Below are 12,854 nucleotides of genomic sequence, written 5' to 3' on the forward strand. Positions count from 1 at the left end.
CAGAGTGGTGATTGGTGGAACAGTGGAAAGACGAACCAAGACGGCTTTTGATTGATTTTTTTAGTTTCTGTCCACTTTGAATGAAATGTGTTTTACGATGATAAAAGTACTAATTATTTACATGGAGTCTCGAGTTTGGTGATGGAGATTTTGGTTAATGTTAACTAAAAATGATCTTAATCTTTAACAAAAAGGTCTATCTCTGTAGGGATCCTTTCCATAATGTTGTCAGACATTAAAAATAATAATCTGAGTATGTCAGTGGTTTTACGATGATAAAAGTTTATTCAAATGCAGTTAGTGAGTTTGGTGATGGAGATTTGAAAAGATGCTGGCTCTATACACACTAAAAGTACTGATTATTTAAATGGGGTCCGCACTTTTAGTACTGACTGTGTGCCATCGCCAATTACGTTACATTGGAGCTTGTTTCACCACTGTCTCGCTAAATACTGGACCAATTTCACTTAGTGATGTCACAAAAACATAGGAAAATAGGGTCCAGGTTGAAAAAAAAAAAAAAAGTTATCCTTTATGTACTCCTGGATAAGAGAGACCAACCTGGTACTACATAGTCTGCCAGCTTGGCTAGCAGCAAGGCAGCAATACGTGAGGCAGGGTCACTAGCATCTTGTTGCTCGGCATCTAGCGTGTTGATAGAGTAGCTCCACGAGGGCAGGGCCACGTTACCACAGTCCTCCACACTCATGAGAGGCAGGGCGGCTCGGCAGAGCTGCAGGATGATAAGTACCAGCTTTGGAGAAGGTCTCTGGTCAAGCAGCAGAGACAAGAGCTTAGAAACACAAGCTGGCTGGCTCAGGATAGCTTTCCCTATGTGGCTCCTGGAATACAAACACAGGAACACAAACAAACAGCGTATGAATACACACACACGATGATATCTTGACATGTATGATGCATACAAACACCATACACAAGGTTTTCCCTACAATATAAGGCTTAGGTGTAGCACCCAAGCCGTTTATGGGCCCCTTCTAAGCCGAATGACCGTAACTAAAAGACTTTTTTGTGATCCAATGATTGTAGCTGGACCTCTAGGGCAACTTCTGTCTTTAGAGCTTTTTGAGTTATTTATCATGTGTTCCAGCTTTCCCAACGTTAAAGACACAGCTATGGTGATAACGATCCAAAATGATGTGAAAAAGAGATGCAAAACTACCAAAAAGAGCCACAACGGGACTACAAAGAGACTCAAAAACCAACAAAGAGAAAAATCCCACTAAGGGACACAAAATGCATTGCTTATTTATAAAAAAAAAAAAAATGAAGGACGCCTAACCTCCCTGCCAAATATGCGTACCTTAGTATTTCTCAAAGCTAGGGAAAACACTCCTACATGACGTTAAATTTCACCTGGACAGGTCATTGAGCAGACTGAGCACATCCTGTAAAGCATCGTTGCCGGCGGCCTGATTCCCACAGCACTCCGTAGCTCTGGCCAGGTGATTGGTCAGCAGGCTGGACACCTGCCGAGCCAGACCAGAATGCACGGCATCTGTAGATCCACCTTTAAAAGAGAAAAAAATAATGATTACCTATCATTACAACATAACACTAACTAGGGCGGTCAATGAGTATTCTAAAATTCAAATTTATATACAATAAACTTCTGAACCTGATGGCTGCTCACACATAACTCACCTTCCACCTTCTCCCACTCGATGCAGCGGTTAGCCAGCACCTGGAAAGCAGCCCAAGCCATGGTGGCCACCTTCTGCTTTCTGGTCTGCTTCTCGTTTGAGCTGCATTCCCTCTGACCACTTAAACTACACAGGCTGTCCATGAGCTGGACCAGACCGCTCCGAACCAGGCACTGCTCCTCACTCCTACCACAACATGGACAACAGGTAAAGGTAAGCGTTAAGAAATAATTCACATACGTGAAGAAGGTTCGGGAGACCTTTACACAGAAGCATTTAATGAACACTCAATTGAGGAGACAATTAAGCAGGCAGTACAGTTTAACCACGATGTGTTATTGTGCTGTGCTGTCACAACTCTCTGAAGTTTTGTCTTCCTGAAGGTGTATTTAAACTCATGCTGGAGGCGTTATATTCAGTCCCTTTTTTTTATGCGATCGCATAATTCAATGCATAATCAGCCAAAGTCTGCATATTTATGCGGGGGCCACATTTTTTTTAAATACATCGCACTTTCGCTGCATAAATTGCCGATTTCCGTGCAAAATATGGGGGGCTTGTATGATTTCATAATCCCCGCATTTTCGTTGCAAAAAAGTCCCATAATATATCTTAGCAGAAAGTTGAAAAATGTTGCGTTTACTTCACACAAGAGCAGCCATTTTCCCCTGTTGCCATGGGAAAGTTAGTAATTGCGCGACGTGAACATCATCGAAAAGCAGGGTGTTTGGGGGGGAAATCACTTTTTTTCTCTTTTTCATCAAACCTGAGTTTTTGCAAGTTCCCGCAGTTTCATCGCATAAAATTGCATAAATATCATATAGCATATTCCATCGCATTTTTTAAGAAAACGTGCCGCATAATAAAGGATTTTTGCCCCGCAACAATCACAAAAAAACTGAACCTTCAATGTAAACAAAGATATTGCAGGCGCCTAAAACACAGATGCTAAAGCCTAGTTCTCTCCCTCTCTCCATCTCTCTAACCTCCAAAAGGAGACAGTCCTGAAACATTATCATGCAGCTGCCTAGACTCCCTGAATCTGTAGAGACATAACATAATTATACATCAACAGGTTTTTGTTGTTAGGGACTGGCTAAATATTCTCGTCCCCTGACCTGTGATCTATGAATGACCTGACGATGTCTAAGTGTTCTCTTAGTCTCATCATACCACAAGATGGGCTTTCTGGAAATTCCACCACAGTAGGGAGTCTGAGGATTCAGTGATACGGAGACCAATCAAAGGAGAGAACGTGAGAGATGAATTCTCTTGCCTGGTGTAGGGGATTGTGCAAAGCAAGCCGATACTGTTGGCACAGGCTATGGGGTAGCGAGCACATAGTGACACTACAGACGTCATGGTCTCCCCAAAGGCCTCCTGCACCTGCTCCACCATCCCACCGCAGGTCAGCTCCTCGATCCTGCACAGACGGCACACAAACACTGCTGTACAGAGGAACCCATGCACATTCAAACATAGCTTTACTGTGCCAGTACATGTTTTTTTAATATCGTATTGTAGTATGATGACTATTCTCAAGTATAAGGGCTGGGTATCGCCAATAATTCCCCTAAACGATTCAAAAGGTCCTGATTCAACTAGGTTTCCAATTCGATATCAATCAGGTTGTAAATTGAACAAGCAAGAAGCAACCCTCAAATATTTTTCATACTGCACCAGGTTAATGTTTACAACAGACCCCCCGCTAAAGTTAATATAATATCAGATCACTCAAACAAAGATTTTAATTGACGAATTTAGTATTTTACCCAGCCCTATGGAGTATATAAATAGAATAAAGTTAGTGTAGGGTGGGATCGTTGCTGGTGTTTATAGCCCCCCCTTCCTTACCTTGGGCCACCCTGCAGTACCATAGTGACCGGCCCCACCAGGTGGGTGACGCCTCCGACTCGGACAGCGGCCGTGAGCAGCTCCCTCATATGAACGAGCGCCTGCTTCCGCGTGCTGCCGCGTCTCCAACGTGTCTGCGCAGCAGACAGGAAACTGCTGCTGGACACCTACAGAAACAACCGGCATTAAAGGTCTCAGTGGCAGACCGGAATTCACCTTCTGATTCTAATTCAGCTAGAACAAACATGTCAATAAAGAAGGAGTGATATAGGGCGTTAATTATTTTCTGGATGAATGGATTTGGTCACTAAAATGTCTAAAATTGTGAAAAATGTGGATCAGTGTTCCCCCAAAAAGTCCTCAAATGTCTTGTTTTGTCCCCAACTCAAAGATATTCAGTTTACTGTCACAGAGAAGAGAACACACTAGAACAATATTCACATTTAACAAGCTGACATCAGAGAACTTTAACAAACTGATTAATCGATTAGCAAATTAGTTGGCGATTAATTCAGTAGTTGACAACTAATCGATTAACCTTAGCAGCTCTAGAGCGACGAGTGCTTACAGCCTGATCAGGTGTGGTTCCGATGAAGGCGAAGAGCTGTCCCAGCAGCACGCTGTACGTCGGTTTGTCCCGGCTGTCCTCGATGGCCAGAGACTGCAGCAGAGTGAATGAGCTGCTGCGGTGACTAGTCGGGTGGTGTCGCCTCCTTAAAAAGGGAACAAGTAAAAGGAATTAATTCAACCTCAGTTCACTTACATGTTTCTCAAAACATTAAAAGGTGCTGTAGGTAGGATTGACAAGAGCCAGGACTTAGCCAAACATTTTTAACATCCACAACTTCTCAGTCCCTCCCCCCCGCTTTCCGATAAAGTCCAAAACGGTCTCCTAAGCCCCTCCCCCCCACAAAGGAGAATGAATGTGTGTGCATGAGACACTCCCCTGGCCCTGATTGGTGCATCTGAACAGGGAGCTGTGGAATTTTGCATATCTCACTACAGGCTGTAGGTGGAGCCAGAGGAGCTGGATTTATTTTTAAATGACCTGCTTCATGTAGTTCTACTGGAACATAGAGTTAGTCTCAGCAAATATGACAGAACGTTAGTTTTAGAAGGCTTACCTACTGCACCTTAAATTATATCAAACAAACAACAAAAAGAGAAGACAAATACCTCTGGGGCGCGTGTGTAAACTCCAAGTCCTGGTTAGCAATCATCTCCAGGTCCGAGGGTGCTGACATGCTGCGGAGAAAGACTGGCTGCTTCACCATGGGGATCACCGTCTTGGCATCGGACACGGACTTAGAGGCTGGAACAAAAAAACAAATCAGAAGAATTAGATAAGAATCAAACTGGAGTAACTAAAGTGACTACTAATCACGCAGGAATTGCTCGAAAACTGACAAACAGTGTCAGATGAGAATATTTATTCCCAGGAAAAAGGCTTTGATACGGTGTATTTCCAAAAATTCATTAAAGATGCAGTAGGTAAGCCTTATAAAACTAATGTTCTGTCATATTTGCTGAAACTAACCCTATGTTCCAGTAGAACTACATGAAGCATGTCATTTAAAATAAATCCAGCTCCTCTGGCTCCACCTACAGCCTGTAATGTGATTTGCAAAAATCACACGCGCTCTATCATGCATAGCTCTCCCTTGTGGGAGGAGGGGCTTAGGAGACCGTTTTGGGCTTTAGCAGAAAGAGGGGAGGGGACTGAGAAGTTGTCGATGTTCAAATTTTTTGGCTAAGTCCTGGATCTTCACAATCCTTCCACCTGCACCTTTAACCCATAGAGAACGGCTGCGGGAGGTCGTTTAAATGTCCCATTTAAATCGATCTAAAATAAAAACCATATACCAGTATCTATCTATTGAATGACGTGGCATTTTTCGATACTCGATACTTTGGAGGCAAATCGTTGGTGCCTAAAAAGTATTGAAGTTCAATAGCCAGCCCTAATCTGAGGACACATAAAAAGATGATGTGTACCTGCCCCTGGTGTGCCAGCAGGCGTGGTGGTTAGGCTTCTGTAATGTGGAGCGATGGTAACGTGGAGCAGCAGCTCAGTGCGGTTCATCAGACTCTTCACCAGGGCTTTAGTTTTGGCCAACGAGGTGCTACTTCTGAGGTGCGTGGCGTTTACCTCCTGAAAGAACTTCTCCCTGTAGGTGCAGAGACATAACGTTACAGCATGAACGGACCCATAAAACATGCTCAGAGTGCTCGAATCGTTTTTAAAATACTCACCTCAACGCAAGGACAACGTTTTCCAGATCGCTGAAATCTAGTGGGACCTCCTTCAGGGAGCAAAGTAGCTCTAGCTCCTTCATCTTGTTCTGGTACAAGAAGAGAACAATGAATTATGAATATCAAAGCAATCAGCAGTGGTAATGGTATACTCTCTAGAGCACATGTGTCAAACTCAAGGCCTGCGGGGCCGAGCCCGGCCCTTGCATGTTTTAATCCGGCCGGCATATCAATTTAGGTTCACAATACATTTAATCTAGCAGTGCTCCAAACCCAAAAAGACAGAAAACTGTTTTTCTAACTGCAATTACGATACACTCAGATTTGCTGACTTTGAGACTCGGAATTTCCCCAGAAGCAGAGAGTTTACATGTTCAGGCTGTGAAGTCGGCTGTGTGATAACCTGCTTTAAAAAATGTAATCATTGTTTTGCTTGATTTGCTAAACTCTATGATGGATAAGGAACTTTTTTGCTGACTTGAAAGGACAATTCCGGCGCAAAATTAACCTACATATGTGAACCGAGTCGACCGTTCTCTGGGATATGTTTTCATGCTAATCAAATGTGTCTGTAGCTTGAAACAAGCTAGCGCGAACCGCTGATTAGCTTCTAACGCTACCTTTTTGGGGCAGAGGGTAAATCGCTATTTCTACACTACTAACAAGGCTCAAAATAGCACCACACTTCCACCGTAGCACAATGAGGCTCCCTACATGTAAATCAAAGCATTGAGAACTTTGTAAGTGTACAGACAGTTTATTAAAATATTTAAGGACCCTCATTATGCTACCGCAGAAGTGTGGTGCTATTTTGAGCCTCGTTAGTGGTGTAGAAATAGCGATTTATTTTTACTTTACCCTCTGCCCCGAAGGCTAGCTTTAGAAGCTAATCACCCGTTTGCGCCATCTTGTTTCAAGCTAGAAACACATTCGATTAGCATGAAAACATGCTTGACTCGGTACACACGGTTATTAACCCCTAGGTTCATTTCGCCCCAGAATTGTCCTTTAAGTAGGGCTTTACGTCAACAAAACTGCAAAAACAATATATCTAAAAAAGGCGGCAAGTGTCGGAGGAGGCAACAAAAATGACGAAAAATGTGACCAACGTAAAAAAAAAAGCGACATGCAGTAATACAGTCAAAGATCTTATAATTTTCTCAATAACAGCATGTCAATAAACAATACACGTCTGGCATTTGAAGTGATTTTCATTTTCCAGTGTGGCCCTTAGTGAAAATGAGTTTGACACCCCTGCTCTAGAGGAAAATGTTAATCGTGTGTGTGTGTGTGTGTGTGTGTGTGTGTGTGTGTGTGTGTGTGTGTGTGTGTGTGCGTGTGTGTGTGTGTGTGTGTGTGTGTGTGTGTCTTCCCTCTGTTGATCACTCTGTGTCCCACTCATTTCTCAAGAATTCTGCACTCAATGAGGACATTCTCACATTCACAGTAAAAGCCAGATTACAAGTCCTCCCTACCAGACTCAACCTCTCCATCTGGTTTCCCACAACCCAGGTCCCTCATTGCTTGCACCATACCTCAGAACATATCACTGAAACTCTGTCTCACATCCTAAATGGCTGCCATGCCTACAAAGGTATGTACATAGCACGTCATGACAGAATAGTAGATCTCATAGTGAAAGACATATCAAACCACTTCCCTCCCTCAGTAAGAATGTTCAAACATCATCAGGTAAAACCATCCATGTTCCCCCATTGCAGTAGTAATCCTAGTACTCTCTTACACCTGGTGGCCAACACACCAGATGTAGTTATTATCAACGAGGAGTCCAGGGAGGTGCATGTTTTAGAGGTGGGCTGCAGCTTTGATTCCAGCATGGAGGAGTCTTTCTACACCAAGGTAGTTAAATACCAACCACTCCTAAACACCATCTCAGAGCTGGGCTATAGGTGCACACTACTAGTTTTCATATTTGGTAGCCTAGGAAACACACACAGGCTGGTAGTAAGAGGGCTGCAACAACTTGGGATGGACAAAAAGAGGGCAAAACGTCTTGCAAGGTACTGCGCCATATCTGCTATTATTGGCAGCCGCCACATATGGCGGAGACGCTGCTATTTATACCCTTAAGAACTGAGTATTGTGCTACTTACATCCTTGTGATGTGAGTTTTGTGCTTGTTGAGTGATATTGTGAAAATATGCTGCGTGCCACTGGTCCATGAGTTGTGTCTTGTATTGTACTGCATCTGTAATATTTGTGTCCCTGTACTACTTTCCTTTATGTGGACATAAATAAATGGTCAAAATGTGTGCGGAGCCGGGTACCTCAAAGAAGTGGTAGTCGTGAAAGAAAGGAGTGTTGTTCTCCAGCTTTCCCTGCTGGGCCTCGTCCACCTCATTCTGCCACTTCTGCTCCAGTTCTGCGACACTCTGAAAGCAACACAGGGACAATTAGACACAATGTAAGACTCGTTTTCTAATCTAAGCTCAGATCTGTTCAGCCTCAACCTTATTTTAAGTGATAACCCATTCGGTTGGTTTAAATATAAGGGCGTTTTCAATTCAATTCAATTTCATTTATAGTATCAATTCATAACAAGAGTTATCTCAAGACACTTTACAGATAGAGTAGGTCTAGACCACACTCTAAAATTTACAAAGACCCAACAATTCTAGGAATTCCCCCAAGAGCAAGCATTCAGTGCAACAGTGGCGAGGAAAAACTCCTTCTCAGGAAGAAACCCGGGACAGACCCAGACTCTGGGTAGGAGGTGTCTGACGGTGCCAGTTGGGGGCGTGATGAACAGTGGCAATAATAGTCACGATAAAGATACTGGATCAGTGACTAGAAATAGTAGTTGTAGTAGTTCATGGCATAGCAGGGCACTGCAGGATGTCACAGGACGTAGCAGGGCGTAGCAGGGTATAGCATGGCGTAGTAGGATGCAGCAGGAGGTAGCAGGGCACTACAGAGAGTAGCAGTTGTAACAGGGCATAGCAGGGCGCGCAGCAGGACCACGGAGAACCACCTGTAGTTCGGTTTAGTCGGTGCGATTCGAGGGTGAAGTTGTAGCATTGTTGCACGTTAGCGTTCAAACTGCACTTTGTGAAACACACCAAACATTGTAAACAAAACGGCCGCTGGCCTGTTGGACATTATATGGGAGTGAAACTCGGCCACACTTCCGGTAACACCACATTTACGACGTCTTGGGTCTTTTGGTTTTGTTTTGGCATTCTTAATAGTTCAAGTTTATTGTTATATGCATATTAGTACGAAGTACCACAGCAATGAAATACAACGTGCCTTGGCACTCTCTCAGCACCAGCCAATAATAACAATTTTAAAAACATAATAGCATTTAAAAACATCTAGGAATATCCAAACACTATATACATAAGTGAATAAGTTTAGACCACAGCCCTCCTTCCTGTTGTGCAATCGTCCAATAACCTTATTTATTACCTGGAGGTAAAAACTATGGGTGCTCTGCAAATGTCTACCTGATGGAAGGTGGGAGAAGAGATTGTATGCAGGATGACTACAATCCTGCATAATACCTTGTTCCTTTTTAGTGCTGCGTTTTCAGTAAACGATTCAAGTGGAACCCCAATGATTTGAGTTAGTTTAGAAGAAGGCAAACAATATGAGCAGCTGACAGACAGCAAATGAAGGAGAGGGAGAGAGAGAGAGAGAGAGAGAGAGAGAGAGAGAGAGAGAGAGAGAGAGAGACACGACGATGTATGGTCATAATTGATATTTTTGAAAGTTATCATCCCATAAATCGTATATAAGTCCGTAAATTGTGTGCAAGGTCGAAACTGCAGGCTAGTACCATATTTTTCGGACTATAAGTCGCTCCGGAGTATAAGTCGCCTCAGTCAAAAAATGCGTCATGAAGTAAAAAATATATATATAAGTCGCACCGGACTATAAATCGCATTTATTTAGATTATAAATACAAGAGTTATTGAACTACACAATAGCACACAGAACAATACGCTGAATACGGTAGGTGTCCGGTATGTTAACGTAACACATTAACAGTTATTGAACTACACAATAGCACACAGAACAACTAGCTACCAGGGCGTGGAGCATGGATGTATTAAAAGGCGTGGAGACGTAACTGCACCGTGAACGAGCCCCTCCCTCAGTATGAATTAAAATGTAAAAACATGTTAAATTATATATATTTTGATATAAAAGTCGCACCTGACTATAAGTCGCAGGACCAGCCAAAGTAGGAAAAAAAGTGCGACTTATAGTCCGGAAAATACGGTAAATGGTCCTTTTGGTTCACTTCCTGTATTTGGGTTGGATCGCGCTTTCACCTAAAGTGAACCGGACTTTAGGGCATTTTCACACCTTTAGTGAGTTTGCTTTGGTCCGAATCAGTTGAGTGTTTAAACTTGGGAGCGGTTTCCCCTCGTTTCGCTTTCATTTCACACCTACCATGTATGTATGACCATGTATGAAGACCACTAACCACCAACTTATTACTAGTTTTACACTTATTTTTGGAATGCATGGTCAATAAACCTCATTTATAAGAAATTATACCTAATCCTTGAGTTAAAAAAAAGCTGAAATTATGAATTATTTTGACTAATATTAAAGGAAGGATAATCACAGACTGCTATATGTCAACGTTCAGTTGGGATACGGTTTCAAAACGTTTAAATTTCTTTTTCAAATGCTAAAATAAATGTAAATGCAATCTTTTGCTGTATTTGCTAAGCGCGTTGCATGGAATCATCCTTTGGGTTTTATTTTTGGTTAATTAAAATCAGAAAGTTAAAAAGAAACTCATATTTCTGATATAGACAATTTAGAAAATGGGTCAAATTTGACCTGAACACAACACACGGGTTAAAAAACGATAAACTGAAAGAAAAACAAAAAGCCTTGCTGTGCGACAGAGGCTCACCTGCAGCTGACGCTCCATCGAGTTGATCTTCTTGAAGGTCTCCACCATGATCTTACAGACCAGGTCGTACTCCTCGGCGTGGTCCTCGCGGTACTGGTAGTTGACGAGCGACTGCAGGGCGTCCATCAGGCTCAGATGTTTTATGACACACGACACTATAACCTCCTCCATAACGTCGGGCCTGATCACGTCCCTTAAGGACAAAAACAGTGATGCTTGGATGAGAAAACTATACAGTTTTACTTTAATTTTAGGGTTTGCTCAAGGGGAAAAGTAATGTCACAGTTCAAGGTGTTTTCTAGGGCTGCGCTCGATTGAAGAAATTCTTAGTCGACTAAATCTCATTCATTTGTATCGACTAATCGATTAGTTGATTTAATCGACAGATCTGTAAATCTGAGTTTCTCTGCAAAGAGTCGTGCAAAAGCGGCACTTTAATTCTTGTGTTTACCAGAGATGTGCTCGTACGTTTCTTGGAAATAAGTCATTCAGCATGAAAAAAAAAGCATCAAACACGACAAATGGACTAAAGAAATCTAAGTTGACTAAGACCAAAACGACCGATTAGTCGACTAATCGACTAAGAGAGAGCAGCCCTAGTGTTTTCACTGTTGATTTGTTTAACCTTTTCATCGTTTTGTTGCTTAATGTTGCTTCCCCTCTCTCTAGTCTTTGGTCTGTTTTGTGTTTTCCTTGAACAGTGAAGTCACATGCGTACCCTCTGTACTGTGACAATGTGACCGGCTTACTTGATGCTAGGACGGAATTGCGGTCGAGCCCTTCCAGACACCTCTCGCAGCCTTCCCATGATGCCTGGAGGGAGGCGGATACGAGGCAAGTCAAAGTAGGTCCCCGGCATGAGGCCCGGGGGCGGGATGAGCACGTCGGAGGGGTAGGTGAACTCCCGGTCCTCTTCGATAGTGAGCGGCAGAGGTGACGGGCTGGGCGTGAGGGCGGGAGAGATCGCACCGTTGGCTTCCACCTGCCACTGACACCTACAGAAAGAACAAAGCCTGTCATCTGGCTGCCAGCGGTTATTGCTATGTTCTTTTTTTCCCACTTAAATATTTGATATTAAATTTGACAACAAAATAACAAACCCTCAAACATTAACAACAGAGTTTCTGCAGGTTACACCAAGTCAAAGTTAAGACTTTTAAAGACCTTTTATCGGAGCATTATGAACACAATTTAAAAAGTTTTTCAAGCCTAAGTATCGCTGAACTTGTACTTCCCCAAAGCTGAAGAATCAAATCGGTTTCATGTCTGTGGAGCAATCCAAAAGAGACTCAATAACATGAGAGCTGATTGGCTGCAATATAAGCTGCATGTTGGTCTCATTTGTAGTCATAATATAGCAAAATTATATTTGGACTAGCGAAAGAAAGAACTACAACATGACGGAATAAATAGATAAAAAAAGAGCATTAGAGGAAGCGTTGCATGGACGTAGGAAGAAAACCTAGAACACAAAATTTCAGCAAATATAAGACCTCAAGGCCTAAAATTTTGAAATTTAGACTTTTTAAAGACACCGCAGAAACCTGAACAAACAAAGCAAAAAGAAATCTGCTCGGGAAGTGCCTTCACATTTTTACCGCCTTGGGAGAGTAATATTTCTATTAAAGTGCTCATATTATGCTCATTTTCAGCTTCATAATTGCATTTAGAGGTTATATCAGAATAGGTTTACATGGTTTAATTTTTTTGTTGTACTGCACACTGCTGCAGCTCCTCTTTTCACCCTGTGTGTTGAGCTCTCCGTTTTAGCTACAGAGTGAGACATCTCACTTCTGTTCAATCTTTGTTGGGAGATGCACATGCGCAGTAGCTAAATAAGCAATGCTAGCTTGTCAGTTGCACAGTATGAAGCCGTGCCATGCTAGCAGCTAGGTGAGCATTATAACGTGTGTTACAAAGTGACCACGTTTGTCTCTGAAGTAAAGGCTGGACTACAATAGAGCTGTTTGGAGCAGTTAGTGAACAGTGTTTTCTGTTGGAGATGGTAAGTCCCTTTGGGCTTTTTCACTTTGTAAACCTATAACATGCACAAAAAGATATAAAACACGATAAAGGAAAGCGGAAAAACCAAAAAGCATAATATGAGCACTTTAACTGTTGTTCTAGTCCAGTGTCGTCCTTTTTGAGTCTTGTATGGAGTCTATTTTCTCCATTTTCTGTCCAGTTGTGCT

The 12,854-nt window shown here is 42.5% G+C and overlaps 1 protein-coding gene across 1 annotated transcript in view; it reads right to left on the bottom strand.

Annotated features, from left to right (window-relative positions):
• LOC114556385 (probable E3 ubiquitin-protein ligase HECTD4) overlaps positions 1 to 12,854 on the bottom strand; it is a 106,589-nt gene that overhangs the window by 46,594 nt on the left and 47,141 nt on the right. Inside the window, 12 exon segments of the mRNA XM_028579312.1 lie at positions 562 to 842; positions 1,375 to 1,528; positions 1,663 to 1,847; positions 2,938 to 3,084; positions 3,516 to 3,682; positions 4,084 to 4,228; positions 4,692 to 4,827; positions 5,511 to 5,683; positions 5,769 to 5,857; positions 8,057 to 8,161; positions 10,663 to 10,855; positions 11,412 to 11,657. Coding sequence (XP_028435113.1) covers positions 562 to 842; positions 1,375 to 1,528; positions 1,663 to 1,847; positions 2,938 to 3,084; positions 3,516 to 3,682; positions 4,084 to 4,228; positions 4,692 to 4,827; positions 5,511 to 5,683; positions 5,769 to 5,857; positions 8,057 to 8,161; positions 10,663 to 10,855; positions 11,412 to 11,657 — 2,021 coding nt within the window.

The sequence above is a fragment of the Perca flavescens genome, chromosome 5 (assembly GCF_004354835.1).
Source record: "Perca flavescens isolate YP-PL-M2 chromosome 5, PFLA_1.0, whole genome shotgun sequence".
NCBI lineage: Eukaryota > Metazoa > Chordata > Actinopteri > Perciformes > Percidae > Perca > Perca flavescens.